Source organism: Arvicanthis niloticus, chromosome 1, assembly GCF_011762505.2.
Source record: "Arvicanthis niloticus isolate mArvNil1 chromosome 1, mArvNil1.pat.X, whole genome shotgun sequence".
Taxonomy (NCBI): Eukaryota; Metazoa; Chordata; class Mammalia; order Rodentia; family Muridae; genus Arvicanthis; species Arvicanthis niloticus.
This window is the reverse complement of record NC_047658.1, coordinates 2,282,784-2,300,724: the sequence shown is the minus strand read 5'-3', so window position 1 is coordinate 2,300,724 and position 17,941 is coordinate 2,282,784. Positions and strand designations below refer to the sequence as shown.

Genomic DNA, 17,941 nt, shown 5'->3' with positions numbered 1-17,941 from the left:
TTTCCTTGCATCCCTCAGCTGTACTTCATGCTGGGTTCTCCTGGCTGGCAAACCCACTACCCTGAACTCTCCTCCTGGCTGGCATATGGATCCTCTACCCTGAATTCACCAGCCCAGGTGCTGCACAGCTTGTCCCTATATAATCTAACCATTTTGCTGTCTTTGCACCTTTGGGCCTCCTGGCTGCTGAACCTGGTTCCCCTCTGTTCCCTTTCCCTTCCCCTCCCCCTTTCCCACACCACATGGTCAGTCTGGTCTTGTCCACTCTGGACTCTCAGATGTCTCTGCTTCTAACCTTTCATCTACAATAAACCATCTCCTCCATCATACCTAGGGGCAGTCATGTTCCCCTTCTTGTCTTTTTTATTTCTTTTTTTTGTTTACTACTGAGCCATGTCTCAGAGTCGGAGGCATCACAAAACAAAGTAATTCAAGAATTAACAGCACTGCCACTTTCTCTGGACTTTTTATCTTTTATCTTTCTTTTCTTTCTTTTTTTGAGTTTTATTTTTATCTTTTGTTATCAGGTCTGTTGTGGAGTAGATCCATCAGATTGATAGGGTTGTTGAACTACAATTAATCATCTTTATGTTATGGGTCTCCTTTCTTTTTTTTTTTTCTGAGACAGGGTTTCTCTGTGTAGCCCTGGCTGTCCTGGAACTCACTCTGTAGACCAGGCTGGCCTCGAACTCAGAAATCCGCCTGCCTCTGCCTCCCAAGTGCTGGGATTAAAGGCGTGCGCCACCACCGCCCAGCTCTTTCTTTCTTTTTTTCTTTCTTTCTTTCTTTCTTTCTTTATTTCTCCTTCCTTCCTTCCTTTCTCCCTGAGTTTATTGTTTTCGTTAAGATTTATTTATAATTTATTTTTTAAAATGTAAGATCACCTGCCTATAGATATCAATCCACACTCCCCCACCTGCCCACCCATTCCCCTCACTGCTCTAGCACCCCCCTACACTGGGACATCAAGCCTCTACAGGACCAAGTGCCTCCCCTCCCATTGATGCCAGATAAGGGCATCTTCTGCTACATATGTATCTGGAGTCAAGAGTCCCTCTGTGTGTACTCTTTGGTTGGTGGTTTAGTCCTTGGGAACTCTGGGTGGTCCAGTTCGTTGATATTGTTCTTCATCTCAAAAATTTTAATCCAGAATTGTTCTTATCTAAAAGAAATGGAGGGACAAAGTGTGGAGCAGAGACTGAAGGTAAGACCATCCAGAGACCACCCCACCTAGGAATCCTTCCCACCTGCAGACACCAAACCCGGATACTACCGTTGATGCCAAGAAGCACTTGGTGACAGGAGCCTGGTAGGGCTATTCCCTGAGAGGTTCTGCCAACACCTGACCAACACAGATGCAGATAATCACAGCCAACCACTGGACTGAGCCCAAGGACCCCAGTGGAAGAGCTAGGGGAAGAACTGAAGGAGCTGAAGGGGATGGCAACTCCATAGGAAGAACACCACCTCTCTTCTGTAAGACCCTCAGGAAGGGAGGACCTCACCCAAGTCTCAGGAATTTTCGGCCACCCAATAACTCACAAGACACTGATCTTGATGCAATCAGCAAGAGGTATATTTCGATCAGCATGCTGAGGTGAAGACCTGTAACCCACGAAGGGGCAGTGGGGTCTGACTCTGAGCTTTGGGTATTTAGAGTATTTAAAGGAAAAACCCAGAAGGAAAAACCACAACCCAGGGGGAGTGAAGGGGAGTTATTGGAAAGTACCTGTGGAAAGTCCCATCCCATTATTCAGTTTGTGACAAGGTTCAAGGAACAGTCATGGGGAACAGGCTATTCTCAAGAGCCTATTTGTACTTAACCATCTATCTTGTGGTCAGCCAAGTTCTTGAAACACAGAGCTCACTACCAAGCTGACCTGCACTCTTGGTTCTGCTCAGCCTGTTAGGGGTTTTGAAAAATTTTGAAAAATTTTAACCCTTTCACTTTCACATGAGAAATCCCATAAGACGTCCACTGTGGTCATCAAACATCATCAGAAAGCCAGCATGACCATAGGTTTCATCATAAAAGTTGGAATCATAAGGTTGTACACACCCTTTGGTGACAGACGCCAAGGGTGATTTTCACACATTCTACAACCCTATCAGGTGAATCTCACAAAAAGAACCACCCTGAGGAATGAGGGCAGCATTCCAGGAAAAGCTCCATTTTCTGTCTGTTTCCTCCAAGTTCTTTGATTTTAGCATCTTTGACACAAACAGTTTCTCCTGCCAGACTTTGATGAATCAACAGTCTTCACTTGCAGTCAAAGTCACTTCTTTTATAGCATTTTTTAAATTAAGCATCCCACAGCAGAATCAAGCAGGACTGGACTGGTTGCAGTGGGTGATGGCACCTGCAGGCCCTCTCCCAAGATTGGGCAATTCTCTTCAGAATTTCTTCAATTGTTTGGATATTGGCACCGATACTCAGTAAGTGCTCAGGGTCACTGCTGTCTGGGATTGAGACACTGGCACTGGAGCTTGTATAGGGAGCCATAACATTCTTGCCCCCTTTCCAATCCAGCATTCTTGCTCTGAAGCAAATTGCACAGTTCAACCATCCCATCGGTATTTCTAGATCTTTTGAAATCTTATTCCTCCGCTATATCTTCTTCAAGGTGTCTACCAAATTCATTACTGGTTTCAGTGTTGGGAAAGGTTTTTTTCTGGGTATTCAGTCTCCGTTCTTGAACTGAATGGATACACCCACAGGACACAATTGCAGTTGAGTTTAAGACAAGTACAATAGTGATATTCATGCAGTGGAGAAATGGGGTAATCAGATTTTTATGTGCGTTGGTGTTTTGCATGCTAGCATATTTGTAAAAAAGAATCAGATCTCCTGAAACTGGAGTTACAGATAGTTGTGAGCATTCATGTAGGTGATGAGAATTGAACCTGGGTCCTCTGGAAGAGCAGCCAGTGCTCTTAACCACTGAAATCTCTCTAACCCCTAACTTTAAACTACCATCTATGCGTTCCCATGTTTTTAAACTTATAGACCCTTCCAAGGGCAGATTTTTAGACTGAAAGTAGGAACTTCTCTAAGAGCTTAGGTAAAACATTACAGGAATTAGATACAGAAGCAAATGAAGAATGTAAAGGGGAGGGGAAGTACTCCTTATAATCCAACTGTGCTGTGCTTTACTCCAGGTTCTTCTGCCTCTTCCTTTCTTTCCCTTTTCACCGTATATGTATATGTGTATGTATATGTGTATGTGTATATGATGTATATGTATATGATGTATATATATATGATGTATATGTATACATACACACACATATGTATAGTGAGTACTCTGTTGCTCTCTTCAGACACCAGACACATTGGATCCCATTGCAGATGGTTGTGAGCCACCATGTGATTTCTGAGAATTGAACTCAGGACCTCTGAAAGAATAGTCAGTGCTCTTAACCACTGAGCCATCTCTCCAGCCTCCAAGAAGTACAGTATCTTATATAGTATTTACAGGAAGGGTGACTGAAGGGAAAATTTGTTGAAGGGAAAATCAGTTGTGTCATGTGGTGTTTTTTCTGGAAGCTGTCTTATGAGAGGATGTTTTTGTTGAAGCAGACACATGGGACAATGTTTTGCTGAGAGCAGACACGTGGTGTTTTTTTGGAAGTTGCCTGGAAAAAGGGCATGTGATATTTTGCTAGAGTGGATGCTTGGGAGAACACATGATGTTTGGAAAAGGTATGAATGAAACCCAACAGGCAGTGGAAGATGCTGTATGGTATTGGTTCACCTTGCCACTCTTTGCTGGTCATCACTGGACTTTGCTGACGCTGATCTTCATTGATGATGCTGAGTGGTATTAGTTCACTTTGCCACTCTTTTCTGGTCATAGTTTGTAGTAACCTTATAGAGAGAAACATACCAAAGAACTTCTGGAGGTGTTCTGGCAGCTTCTTGCTGCTTCTGTGGAATCAGGCCAGTTGGCAGAGATGCACCATTTCTTCTGGATTGAACTGCAGTTGCTGATTTGTGAATAGTGTTTGTGAGTAGATTGATCTGCAGCTGCTGATTTGTGTGAACTCAACTGCTGATATCCTGAAAATACAGATTGGAATCACTTCAAACAACTATTTTTAAACAGGCCTACATCTTCCTTTGCCTTATTAATCTTTCTTTCCCACTACCTCTGGTGGGTGATGGGCTAGAAAGGAGATTAAAACATTTAAGTACACTTATTAAAGTAGGTTTTGAAAAATATATGCATACAGGAAACAGAAAGGGGGCCAGCAGAGGACTAAGTCAGACAATACCTGAAACACAGCTGCTTTAGAATGGAGAACTATGGCACAGAGGAAAGAGTAGGATCCCCAGAAACTGTGATCTTGACTCCTCAAGACACTGGGTCCAGCCTCAGACCAGCCTTGCTGAGTCTACTCCTGGACAAAGACGCAGAAGCAAAGTTCCCTTTGTCCTTTCATCTTGGCCCCTGAGGAAGTCTAGCTCCTCACAGTATTATAGTTACCATGTTTGTCTCCCACCATGGAGATAAAGGGAAGTTATGGTAAGTGAGGGGATCAGTGTGGAACACTGTGGGGAGACGGATCTAGGCAGGTGTAGGCAGGGAGGCAGGTGGGAGTTAAGGAGGCAACGTAATCATTATGAAGGGCCTGCCATGGTCCATGTTCTTCTAGAGCAGCAGTTCAGGGTTACATGGAAAAATAAAAGAAAGGGAGACACTGCAGGATGAGTTTATGCTTCTCAGCCTGGGGGATCACCCTCTCAAGAACTGAATGCCTGAACCCATTTCTGCAGATCCTCTTAACAGCAGAATGATGAGATGTTTTCTATGCTTCATTTTGGTTGCTGTTTGTGTGTTTTATTTTTAGGGGAGAGGTTGCAAGGGTGAAGGGCAGATATGAGAGAATGAGCAGATGAGTAGGACTGGGGTGCATGATGGGAAACTCACAAAGAATCAATAAAAAGTTTAAAAAGGAAATAATTTAAATGTACTTGTGTATGGGTGTATTGCCTACATGATTGTCTGTGTCATCTGCATGCAGTGAGTATCCTTGGAAGCCAGAAGAGGACATCAGATTCCCTGGTAGTGGAATTATAGATTGTTCTGAGCTACCATGTGGATGCTGGGAGCCAAATACCATTTGTCTTTAAAAGCCTCCAATATTACTAAACACTGAACTATCTCTCTAGCTCTTAGGTTGATTTCTTTTCTCTCCCTTCTTCCTCCCTCCTTCCTTCCCTCCCTCTCTCCCTCCCTCTCTCCCTTCCTTTTTCCCCTTTCTCTCCCTCCCTTCTTTCATCTCTTTCTCTATCCCTCCCTTCCTCCTTCCCTCCCTCCCTTCCCCCCTTCCTTTTGGTATTTTGAGACTGGAGTTTCTCCATGTAGCCCTGGCCATCCTGGAACTCACTCTGTAGATCAGGCTGGCCTTGAGCTCAGAAATCTGCCTGCCTCTGCCTCCTGAGTGCTGGGATTAAAGGCGTGCGCCACCATTGCCTGTCTTTTATTTGTTTTACTGGAACAGAGTTTCCTTGTGTAACAGCCCTGGTTGTCCACTGGGCCAAGAGAAGGAGGAATTGAGACACCCAACATGGGCCAGTGAGTACAGGTGCATCCCCTTTCCATTACTGTCCTTTGAGTCTGAGGAGAAATGTACCACTGACATTTTGTAAGTACAGGCTCCTTCCGAGGTGCCCATTCTTGGATGCACTCTTTATCCAGCTTTACTCCAGGACGTCTTGATGATTTATGACCTCAGGGAGAAAGTCTAATCCTCTCCTGCAGGTAAATAGTAACAGACACTGCTGATGGTCAGCTGCCCTGCCCCAGTGTCAGGGCCTTGTTCATATTTAGGGCTACCTTGTAGACACTGCAACATTTGTTCCCCAAGTGTGCTGTCATTGGGAAGCAGAGACACAGGAACACAGTGGACACATGAGCCTTACACAGGCCACAGGTAACAGATGTGAAGCACAAGCTCTCAGTCTCCAGCCACTTATCCAGTGTCTCCACCCTAGAGGCCTTCTCAGGGGTCTGTAGAGCGGGAAGGAGCTGATGTTAATCTTGGTCATCAGCTACTTAAGGGAACATCTTGTCTAGGTATCGAAAACAAATGGACAGCTAGATCTGACTATAGAACTTAGCCACCTGTCTTTGAGGTATTTCTGAAGAATCCCAGAACTACTGAGCCTATGTACTAGACAGGAAGTCATGTGTTTTCTCCTGTGCAGCTGTCAGTCAGCACTCAGACGACTGTTTCCCTGAGCCATGACTTTTCCTAGGAGACTGCTTTCCATCACTGTTCCTACTATCTTGGATCTCCCTCCTTATACACTGCTCTGTTTCCTGTGTCTAAAGACACCACTCTATCGGGGAATCTGAAATTCTACTCCCTCCTGGCACTTTTGTTGGGGAATTACTCAAAGGGCATAGGTGACCCAGGAAGACGAGAGAGAAGTTGGGCTCAGTCAACATACAGCACAGCCTATCCATAATGCTGGAAGGTTGCCTTGACTCAGTCTGTAGAATGAGGAGCCCACAGTCCTTTCCAGGACACACAGGTCACTTATTCCCCAACACCAAGAACATGAAACTCCTCAAGCAACTGCTTTTGTGCCTCTCTTGGGTCAGGAACTTGACTGGTGACATTAGTGATAAAGAGTTTATCTTCATCCTGGGTCATCACACAGCTGGTCCATTCCAACCCTCACAGACATCTCTGTCACTTTCCTGATGGGAAATCCCACCTTCCCAGAGCACTGAGGACACAAGGAAGATGGGGTGTTCAGCTGGATCTCTGTGTAACAGGGACACATAGGCAGGATAGAGGCTTCCTCTTTGGTGCTGACAGACTCATGTCCAGGAGTCAGCAGATGTCAGCCCTCGGATGAGCCATTGTTCTCTGGGGACATGTCGATGCTTATCATCCTTGTTGCTCAAGGTGTTGTTGGAGGAGAAATATAAAGAGAGAAAAGTTGAGAAAGATGCAGGACAGCACTGGGAGTGGAAGGGACAGAGCAGTGACTTTGACACAGACCCTACCACTCATAGCCAGTAGGATTCTGGGAAGTGTTCCTTCATGAGAGAAAACCCAGCTTTCTGAGAGGAAGAACAGCAGAGGCCAGGTGCCTTGCAGGTGGTAAAGTCTTCCCCTCAGACAAAGGACAGTACAGTGAGAAGTGATATGGAGGTGTCTTCTGAGCTTTGCAGCAAGGGGTGTCCCCCCTGGCAGATAATCCTGCTCACAGGTATGTGTTCCAACTATCTGATTGTGTGTTAGAAGGGGATCTCAGAAGCCCAAAGTCTTCTCAAGAGGAGATGTCTAGAGAAGACTTTGGTTTCTGTTTGTAGTCACAGTGCAGAAGGTGCAGTGAGGGACAGAGACTCAGCAGCGGGAAGCATTGGGCAGACAGAAGCTGATGAGGGAAAAGAAAAGTCTCAGCTGTCCCTATTCAAAGTCAGTCACATTTACTGCCATGATCAGAAGTCCAATGTTCCCACTCATGACAGGGTGACTCTCCAAATAGAAATCAAACATGGGAGGTCCATCGAGATGGCTCAGTGTGTGGAGACAGGACAGTCTGAATTCATTCCTCAGCTCTAACAGGTTGAATGGAGATACAGACTCCTGCAGGGTCTTCTATGCTGTCCACACAGGTGTGTTATGCACCCACAATGTGTACACTGAGACATGTGCCTTCCCAAACCCACACATACAATGCAGAAATATAAATCACACCTGAATATATTGATTGACATTTGGTCCAATCCTGGGATCTTTGTAGTTAAATCCATGGAGATATTCTTCCTCCCTCCCTCCCTCCCTCCCTCCCTCCCTTCCTTCCTTCCTTCCTTCCCTCCTTCCTTTCTCCTTCATTTTTTTCTTCTCTTTCTCCCCCATTATTTTCTGAGACCTTTTCAGGAACTGAACCTTCCAAAAACATAATTCCAATCCCTGTCCTCACAAAGCCCTTTTCTAGTGGACCAGAAATCAGAGTGTCCAGAGGAGAAAGTCAATGGTTTAATGGAAACTTAAATAGAACAGGAAACAGTTCAGAAAATGAGGACTGTGTGGAGGAGGAAGAAAAGGAGGAGGTCAGATTGCTGCTTCTCCTCACACCAGACACTATTTATAAGAAGAATGATATGGGGACACCTGAGTAGAGTTTTCCACAGAGAGGTAATGACACCCTCTGAGTCTCTGAGGGCATGGGGGTCATGTTGCTCATCTCCATTAAGGGTGTATGTAGCCACAGGCACAAGCTGAGGGATGCTTACACCTGCTCAGGATTGGTGGCTTCTCTCTCTTCCTTTCCAGCCTCCCTTTTAACCTGCTGGCTTTTGCCCACCACTGCTGGAATCACCATCAAATCCTTACCACCCAAAGTGGTTGAAGGAGAAAATGTTCTTCTACGTGTTGACAATCTGCCAGAGAATCTTCTAATGTTTGCCTGGTACAGAGGGGTGAGAAATTTGACACATGCAATTGCATACTATTCACTGCACCATAGCGCAAGTGTGAAGGGGCTGACCCACAGAGGTAGAGAGACATTGTACAGCAATGGGTCCCTGTGGATCCCAAATGTCACCCAGAAGGACATAGGATTCTACACTTTTCAAACCATAAGTAGACATGGAGAAATTGTATCAAATACATCAATGTTCCTTCTCGTGTACTGTAAGTAATTCCCTGTAAACTGTGGCTTATGGGTGGGGTCTTCCCACTAGACACATAGAATTGTCAGGCCTGGCCTGTGTATCCCTTCCCTCTGTATTGTGTCTCCATGTTGGGGTTTGAACATTTGGCACAGGACTCAGCTGGTGGAGAATAATGTCAATTGGCCAGAATCCTTCATTTGACTTCACTTTGGAGAAACCTGTACGCATGGTGAGCAAGTCAGTCAAGGGCCTCTGTCTAGACTCTTGGGGTTCTTAGCAGGAGACTGTCCTTGAGAAAGACCTTGAGGGATGGAAGAAGGGCCTGTGGAAGCCATGGGTGTCTTAGAGAGTTGAATTCCAGTGACTCCTGGCTCCACACCTCTCTTCCAGACTCAACTCCTGATGGCTGTGAGAAACTTTTAGATATGGTTGGGTCTTGACTTTTGTCTGCAGAGAAGAGCGCTTGTTAGGAGTCATGGTCTTGCTCCATGTGGAACCAAGCAGTGCCATGCCATGAGAGCCATGAGTAGGCTAGGTCTCCTGGTCCTCCCTAGTGAACCAAAGGGAGAGCACAGCAGGGCAGATTCCCAGGGCATTAACCCATTGTCCTGATGGGCTTATGAGACTTTCATGAAGGCCAGGGTCCTGAAGGAGAGGGACATAGGACATAGGTCCTCCTGACAAGTTGTCTTTTGGGGCCAGTACATTCTCTCTTACAGACAAATGAGGACAGGCTCTACTGGTGTGTACAGTTCCCCAGACATGAGCTGCAGTTCCCACAGTGAAGAGCAGGGAGAGCTGGAAACACTCAAGGAATACTAAGAAACCTACATGCCTGAATGAGGACCTCACCTTGTACCTCTGTCCCAGTAGACCTGGAGGTCACTGGCAAAACCTCCTCAGACCTCTTAGATGTTTCCTGTATCTGCTACCCTGCCAGAGGATCATGTTCACATTCCAGACATGTATGTTCTCTGGGGATGAAAGGGTGTCTTATGAAAATCACCTAGACAGAGGTACAAGGCATCTCAGAAAGGCCAGGGAGCACATGGGCAGATCCAGCACACAGCGCAGCAGCCAGAGGAAGTGTGCACACCATTTAAACCCTGCATGGGATGATGGAACCTAGGGCAGTTCTTCCAAGACTTGGTCACGCCTGCCCACACACTGAGGGGAAAATCGTTCTCACCCACTGTTAATCAGCTTGAGCACATTGTTCTGAAGGCTGATGTTCTCAGCTGTGAAAGTCCCAATAAGAAACCAAGCTGGTGTTGATTAGTGACATGGATCAGTGGACACTGGCATTTACATCATTGTCTGAGAACCTGAGAACCAGTGAATACAAGTTGTCCCCTGAACACGACCTAGTGGTGGTGTCCTGCACCCACCAACACACACAGAGAAACACCCTGACACAGTCTCTCTCTCTCTCTCTCTCTCTCTCTCTCTCTCTCTCTCTCTCTCTCTCTCACACACACACACACACACACACACTCACACACAGAGACACATACACACTCACACACAGAGACACACACAGTGTAAAAAAATTAAAGTTAATGGAAGCATTGAACACTGTATTTCTAAACATATCAATCTTTAAAATCCATGAGCATTCATGATCCTGAGACATCATTCATTCATTCAATTATTCATTGGTTCCCCACAGATACTTGATGTGTTTTTAAGCAGACTTTCTTTAAAAAATATAAGATCAATACTGGTTCTCACAATTCTGTAGCTCTAGTGGACTGGAAGACAGACCAGTAAAGAAAGCTGGAAGGTGAATAAGGTATTGAAGAGAATCATACACGGAACAGAAATACAACAAAAGCATCAGAGAATGAAGACAGGTCTGCTGGGGAAGAGGTCAGGAGGCAGCACTGTAACACCCATCTACACTGTGAGCAGGGATCTGAAGACAGTGAGGAGGAGCCATGGTGACATCCAAGGAGCAGGCACCATAGAGAGGAAATGACAAGAGATGGACACAAAGTGCATGTAGGTAATGTGCTGATCTCCACCAAGTAGGACAGGGAGACCCTCACCTCCACACCTCAGCTGAGCAGTGGACACAGCTGCTCAGGACACAGGGTGCCATCTTAGTCAAATACAAAAGTCCTAATACTGATGGATCTCTGTTTCCTTCCAGCCTCTCTTTACATCTGTGGGCGTCCTTATCAACCTCCACAGCTCACTATTGAATCCGTGCCACCCAGTGTTGCTGAAGGGGGAAGTGTTCTTCTCCTTGTTCACAATCTTCCAAAGGATCGTCAATCGCTTTTCTGGTACAAAGGGGTGGTTGTGTTTAACAAGGTTGAGATTGCCCAACATAGAACATCCAAGAATTCATTTGAGCCAGGCCCTGCCCACAGTGGTAGAGAAATTGTGTACAGAAATGGATCCCTGCTGCTCCAGAATGTCACCTGGAAAGACACTGGATTCTACACTCTACGAACTCTGAATAGATATGAGAATGTGGAATTAGCACATGTGCACCTTCAGGTGAACAGTAAGTGACTCTCTGTGATCATTCAGTGCTGGGTGGGGCTATGACACACAGGAATGTCACTCCTGGCATGTGGCTACTTTTTCTCTACACTTTCATCTTGGGGTTTGAGAACTGTGTGCAGGACACACATGTAGAAGAGAAATGCCCATTGGTCAGACTCTGTCTTCTGACTCCCCCTTGTATCTAGGAGGACCTATGATGCCAGACTGCTCTGTCTGCTGAGGCTCTTGTGATGCACATGAAGAAACTGTGGCATCCTCACAGAGTAGTGAACACCAGGAAACTCTGGCCCCAGTTGTCTGTACCAGGCTTGACTAAAAGTGTCTCAGGCTCCATTTTACCAGAACTTGACACTTACTCCTGCTCTGAGCAGACAATAAGCAATAGTTTTTGGCTGTCTATATTGAACTAGCATATGTATTATTACTAAACAGTAGAGTATCATAAAGAAGAAAACAAAACAAGACACAAACAACAGAAAAAAATCATACCAACCCAGGTTTGTTGTAGAAAGAAAGAAGGAGTGCTGCTCATTGTCTGTCTGTCTTCTCACAGCTTGCTCACCCTGATCATATAGCACATGGGACCATGAGCCCAGGTGTGGAAATGCTCGCAGTGGAGTGGACCCTCCCTAATCAATGACCAGTTTTAAGGTGTACCTCAGACTTGCCCATCGGCCATTCTGGAATTTGTATTTTCAGTTGAGGGTCCTTGTTTCAAAAGACTCTGTCTTGTGTCAAGTTGACATAAAGCCAGCCAGCATAATTCTTGAGCCCACTAAGAAGACAAGCCTGCTCTAAGCCATCACTCAGCCTCAGTCCTGGGACTGCAGCCAGAGCAGTAAGAATGTGTTGAATGTGAGATCAGAGGTTGACTGCAGGTACAAAGGAAAATCAGAAAGTGAATCTCCAGGGTGTGTAGAGACCAAGGTCAGAGGAAGGCATCATGTCAAGGCACAGTGTGTATGATTGTGGGTAGTGTGTGTCCAAGGACAGTGAAGGGGGCATCCATGGAGACACTGAGGAGAGAGCTCCACACAGAGGAAATGACAGATTCCAGGGCACTGAGGGAATGGAGGCCATGTTGCTGACTTCCACCAGGTGGGTTAGACACACCTACACCCGCATCTCTAGGCTTAGTGAAGCATCCATCTGCTCAGGATGCAGGTCTCCATCTTTAACCAAGCACAGTGATCCCATGTGATGACTTTTCTGCTTTCCCTTCCAGCCTCCCTTTCCTCATGCTGTGACCCTCTCCCCTCTGCCCAACTCACGATTGATCCTGTGCCATCGTATGCTGCTGAAGGGGAAAGTGTTCTTCTTCATGTCCATAATGTGCCAGAAGATCTGCAAATCTTTTCCTGGTACAAAGGAGTGTATAGCACCCAGGACTTTAAAATTGCAGAATATAGCATAGCGACGAAGTCCATCATCAGGGGCCGAGCACACAGTGGAAGAGAGACAGGGTACACCAATGGATCCCTGCTGCTCCAGAATGTCACTGTGGAAGACACGGGCTTCTACACACTAGCAGTGATAGACAGCAACTTCAAAATAGAAACAGCACACGTGCAAGTCAGCGTGAACAGTAAGTGGCTCTCTATGGCTTCCAGCTGCTGGGTGTGGCTTGCCCTACTTCATAAGTGGACTTTGAGCAGTGGGCTGCTCTGCTCTGTCCCCCTATGGACTGTGTCCTCACATTGGCAGTTGGGTACTTACTGCAGGGCACAGGTGGGGTAGACCAGCAACATTAGATCAGAGCTCTTTACCTGTCTTTTCATGCAGAGTTACCCATCCTGTGCTGGGTAAACTCAGCCCAAGTCTTTCAGACTCAGCCCCGACTCCTGGGCCTCTCACCATGCACATAGCCCTGATATAGCCTCTGTGGGGGTCAGATAAGCCCTAGCTGAGGAAGCATGGAGTCCCCACACAGAGCACCAGGAAGCCCTGGATGCAAATCTCTGTGATGATTAGCCTCCAGGTGACACTGGGAAATGTTTTTGTCATTGCTTCCTTTAAATTCCTCATAGAGCTGACATGGTACGAGGCTGTTGTGGCATGTGGCACTATCCAGTGCACTGCCATGAGAGCCAGAGTTATGCTAGTTATTCTGGACATCTTCCACAGAGACTCAGCCAGGAATGCATAGCTGGACAGGACAATCTGGGTTCCCAGGCAATTAACTAGCTGTTTGGATGGCCTTATGAGACCTCACACAAGGTCATGATCTCCAAGGTGATGGACAAAGAACACAGGTCTTTTTTGAAAGTGTTTGTCCTCTGATCTCCAACTCCTAGAATTCTCTCCTGCAGGCAAAGAATTTCAGAGTTGCTAAACTGGACAGCACTCAGACATGAGGTGCAATTTTGTTGGTATTCACTAGATGGTGAAGTAACTCAGCCCAAGACTTCAGAGTCTGCCCAGTCTCCTGAGGTTCTTGCTATCCTCAGAATGGCAGAAAATGCAGAAAAGTAATTCCCGGAACCATGCATGGAGGTTGTAGCCTGGCTCCATCCCTGACGGGACAGACATTGAGTGCTCTTGGGCAGTCTTTCAGATGTACTCAGCACATGAGTGTGTCAGAGGATCCTGTGTTACCAGGTTCCTGGCTCTGTGGCCATTCCCATGGGGAATCACCTAGACAGAAGACAGATACACCCCAAGAAGAACACAGGCAGAGCCTAGGTCAGGCTCTGCCAGCATAAGATGGTGAGAGTCCCTCTTAAAGTCTCCCTAGGTTCATGGGGCCACTGTCCTCTCTCTAGGGTCCAAGTGACCTCCTGCTTCACAGCCACATGAAAGTCCCCACACAAGTGCTCCTGGGTGTCATGACAATGCTCCCTGTCTGCTGAGTCCAGTGAGAATGAGCCTGTCCCTTTCCTAGACATCAGTCAGCAGGTCCCTTCCCAGTGCTCACAGGCATCTGTGTCATCTTCCTGCAGGGAGTCGATCCCACCTCAGAGCATTGAAAACAAAGGGCAGCTTAGGATTCTGTGTCATAAAGGACACATTGGGAGAACACAGAGGAGGACAGTCCTGGGGTGAACTGTTGCTGCCCCAGGGCACAGAGATGATTTTCAGCCTTCTGCCTGTCACCATACCTGACAGCAGTCAACATCCCCTGGGAATTGTTCCTGCCTGGGTGGAGGCTGAGCTCAGAGGGAGGAAGGCTGTAGAGCTTGGAAGCAGCCCTGGGGAAAATGCTGCTGAATCAGTAAGAGGAGCATCAGGAAGCCAAGGATCCAGACTCAACTCTACTTGTTCCCAGAGAGCTTCTCCTCAGGGCTAGCATTGCAGTTCCTGTTAGAGCTGACAGAGAACAAGGCTTCCCTGACTGTCCAAGTCCCATAGGATGTAAGATTAGCTGTGCACGGCCATGACAGCTGCAGTCATGTTGGTCACCTCTGCCCCTCCTTCTCGTGAGTCTCAATGGACAGGTGTTGGGAGAGAAGCCAAGTGTTCTCCACAGAGGGAGTTCACAGCAGCCAAGGCCGTGGAGGCCCACTGTGTACTTTTCTGCAATGCTTGCAGCCCCTGGTAGTGTCTCCTGGTCACTGGTGAGGAGAGCAGGGCCTGACTGTTTGGGAGGAGAGGAGCTCAGAGACTTGCTGGAATCTCCTAAGGTGGAAAGATAATAAAGGATCTTTCAAGTTGACCTTTGACCTCCACCTAGGTGCTGTGACCTAGAGTTAACCATCTACACAGGATGGTGTATACCTGCACGTGCACAAACACCCTCATTCCTACCCACTTCATACAGATCCATACAGTAATGTCAGCTGGAGGTTTTATCAGTGTCAGTAACTTCAAGTATGTGAATTTCGTTAACACCTCAATATGCAAGAACTTTGGACATCTGCCTATTTACCCACAGGCATTTGAGCCTGTGTAGGCACTGGACCTTCCTGAAATATCAACTTAGTTTTTTTTTTTTCTAACAAGGCCCTAGCTGTAATTGGCTGGAAGACAGATCAGGAAGGCCATCTTGAAGTGATGTCAGGTGCAGAATGGAGATTGGGAGGTTAAAACCTGGGGTCTGTAGTAGAGGAAGTGAGAGAAAGTTTGCCTGCATCCCACATGAGAGCAGGCATGTGAGGACAGTGAGGGTGGAGATACACAAGGACAGAGTTCCACACAGAGGAAGCAACACACAGTCAGGTGCACTGAGGGCATGGAGGTTGTTTGCTCACTCACTCTGGGTTGTGCAGACACTCCCACACACCTTTGCTGAGTGATAGATCTAAGCTTTTTTGGTCTCAGGACCCCATCTTGTCACCAAAGACAAAGGTCTCAATATTGATGGATTTGTCTCTTTCCCTTCTATCTTTGTGCTTAGACTGTGTTCACCCTCCATTCATGGTCCAGCTCACTTCTGAATCAGTAAGAGGAGCATCAGGAAGCCAATGATCCAGACTCAATTCTAGCTGTCCCCAGATAGCATTTCCTCAGGGCTAGCATTGGACTTCCTGTCAGAGCTGACAGGGAACAAGGCTTGGCTGAGTGTTCAAGTCCTGTAGGGTGTAGGAACAGCTGTGCACCGCGACGACAGCTGCAGTCATATATGTCACTTGTGTAACTCCTTCTCCTAAGTCTCAATGGACAGGTGCCAGGACAGAAATCAACTGTTTTGATGGACTTAAGAGACTTAGACAAAAATAATGTCCCAAGGGAAGGGACAGAGGTGACAGTTTTCCAGGCACCTCCTCATCCTCAGAAATCCTGCCTAGGGTAAGTGGAACAGATGCTGCTGATAGGAGCAGCTTCCCATCCCCAGGTCAGAACATTCTCATACAGAATCTTAACTCATAGGTACTGCAATGATCATGCTAACTCTGTCCTAGTATAAGGAAACCAAGGCACATAAAGCTTAGTTGCTGAATCAAGGCCACACATCCCTTGGGTCAAAGATGCAAAGCACAAGACATGACTGTAGTCTCAGCTGCAATTTCTCCTCCCTGGAAGCTTTATTAATGGTGAGCTATAGAGGGGTGGGTTGACCTGGCTGAATGATGACTGTCATTTGGTCCCCTTCTCTGTTTCTTTGCAGAGCTTGCAACACAGCCTGTCCTGAGAGTCACGGACAGCACAGTCAGAGTCCAGAGCTCAGTGGTGTTCACTTGCTTCTCAGACAACACTGGGATCTCCATTCGTTGGCTCTTCAATAATAAGAGTCTGCAGCTCACAGAGAGGATGATGCTGTCCCCATCAAAGTGCCAACTCAGGATACATAGTGTCAGGAAGAAGGATGTAGGAAATTACCAATGTGAGGCCTTCAACCCAATCAGCTCAAAGACCAGTCTTCCTATAAGCCTTGTTGTGGTGAATAAATGAATCCTTCTCTCATGCTATAGCAGAGCAGGGTCATTTCTGTATTGAGATTAAAATAAAAAGAGTATAGTTTAAATAAATTTGTGTTCAGGTATATACCTCCCCCTTTTTTATTTTCTGAAGATATTGTTTTAAAGTTACATGGGCCTCTTCCACAATACCTTGTCCTTGAGGATTATAAGGAATTCCCATAATAAATTGTTGACAAAAATTCTCAACTGCTCGACTATAATTGCCAGATCCATTATCGATTTTTATTGGCTATTTTATTTATTTACCTTTCAAATGTTATCTCCTCTCCCATTCCCCCCCAAATCCCTTATCCCATCCCCCTCCTCTTACTTCTATGAGGGTGTGCCCCCACCCATTAACCAGTTCCTACCTCCCTGCTCTCGAATTCCCCAACACTAGGGCATCCAGACTTTCTGGGACCAAGGCCCTCCTCTTCCACTGATGCCAAGGCCATTCTCAACTACCTATACAGGTGGAGCCCTGAATCCCTCCCTTTGTGTTCCCAGGGTGGAGATTTAGACCCTGGGAGCTCTAGTTGAGTATTTTGTATCTTCTTCTAAGAAGGACTAAAGCACCCACACTTTGGACTTCCTTCTTCTTCTTGATCTTCATGTGGTCTGTGCATTGTATCTTAGGCATTGTGAGCTTTTGGGCTAACATCCAATTATCAGTATGTGCATATCATGTGTGTTCTTTTGTGATTGGGTTTCCTCACTCAGGATGATATTTTTCAGTTCCCTCCATTTGCCTAATTTCATGAAGCCATTGTTTTTAATAGCTGAGTAGTGCTCCATTGTGTAGATTTACCACATTTTCTATATCCATTCCTCTGTTGAAGGACATCTGGAGTTTTTCCAGCTTCTGGCTATGATAAATAAGGCTGCTATGAACATAGTGGAGCATGTATCACTCTTGTATGTTGGAGCATCTTTTGGGTATATGCCCAGGAGTGGTATAGCTGGGTCTTCAGGTAATATTATGTTCAATTTTCTGAGGAACCACCAGATTGCTTATTATAATGGTTTTACCAGCTTACAATCTCACCAACAGTGGAGAAGTGTTCTTCTTTCTCCACATCCTTGCCAGCATCTACTATTACCTGATATTTTGATCTTAGCCATTCTGACTCGTGTGAGGTAGAATCTCAGGGTTGTTTTCATTTGTATTCCCTGATGATTAAGGATGTTGAACATTTCTTCAGGTGCTTCATGACCATTTGAGTATCCTCAGTTGAGAATTCTTTGTTTAGCTCTGTACTCCATTTTTCAGTCAGGTTATTTGATTGCCTAGAGTCTAATTTCTTCATTTCTTTGTATACCTTGGATATTAGCCCTCTATCAGATATGGGATTGATAAAGATCTTTTCTCAATTTGTTGGTTTCCACTTTGTCCTATTGGAGGTGTCCTTTGCTTAATAGAAGCTTTGCAGTTTTATTGTGCCCTTTCCCCAG

General features: G+C 46.1%; 1 protein-coding gene and 1 pseudogene across 2 annotated transcripts; one reads left to right on the top strand and one right to left on the bottom strand.

Moving 5' to 3' along the window:
- Positions 1 to 1,640: 1,640 nt before the first annotated feature.
- LOC143441265 (heterogeneous nuclear ribonucleoprotein K pseudogene) lies at positions 1,641 to 12,548 on the bottom strand (annotated as a pseudogene). Its single transcript, XR_013108508.1, has 2 exons — positions 12,425 to 12,548; positions 1,641 to 4,060 (listed from the first exon to the last, which is right to left on the bottom strand). The product of XR_013108508.1 is annotated as a heterogeneous nuclear ribonucleoprotein K pseudogene (transcript).
- On the top strand, positions 7,165 to 16,481 carry LOC117711128 (pregnancy-specific glycoprotein 22-like). Its single transcript, XM_034506578.1, has 5 exons — positions 7,165 to 7,228; positions 8,299 to 8,658; positions 10,792 to 11,151; positions 12,379 to 12,738; positions 16,198 to 16,481. The coding sequence occupies exons 1-5, from the start codon at positions 7,165 to 7,167 to the stop codon at positions 16,479 to 16,481; spliced, it is 1,428 nt and encodes a 475-aa protein (XP_034362469.1).
- Positions 16,482 to 17,941: the final 1,460 nt, after the last annotated feature.

Coding starts and splice junctions, on each gene's coding strand:
- LOC117711128 (XM_034506578.1), top strand. CDS start 7,165: ATGGAGGTGTCTTCTGAGCTTTGCAGCAAGGGGTGTCCCCCCTGGCAG. Junction 7,229..8,298: donor GCAGATAATCCTGCTCACAG/GTATGTGTTCCA, acceptor CTTCCTTTCCAG/CCTCCCTTTTAACCTGCTGG. Junction 11,152..12,378: donor TGTGCACCTTCAGGTGAACA/GTAAGTGACTCT, acceptor TTTCCCTTCCAG/CCTCCCTTTCCTCATGCTGT.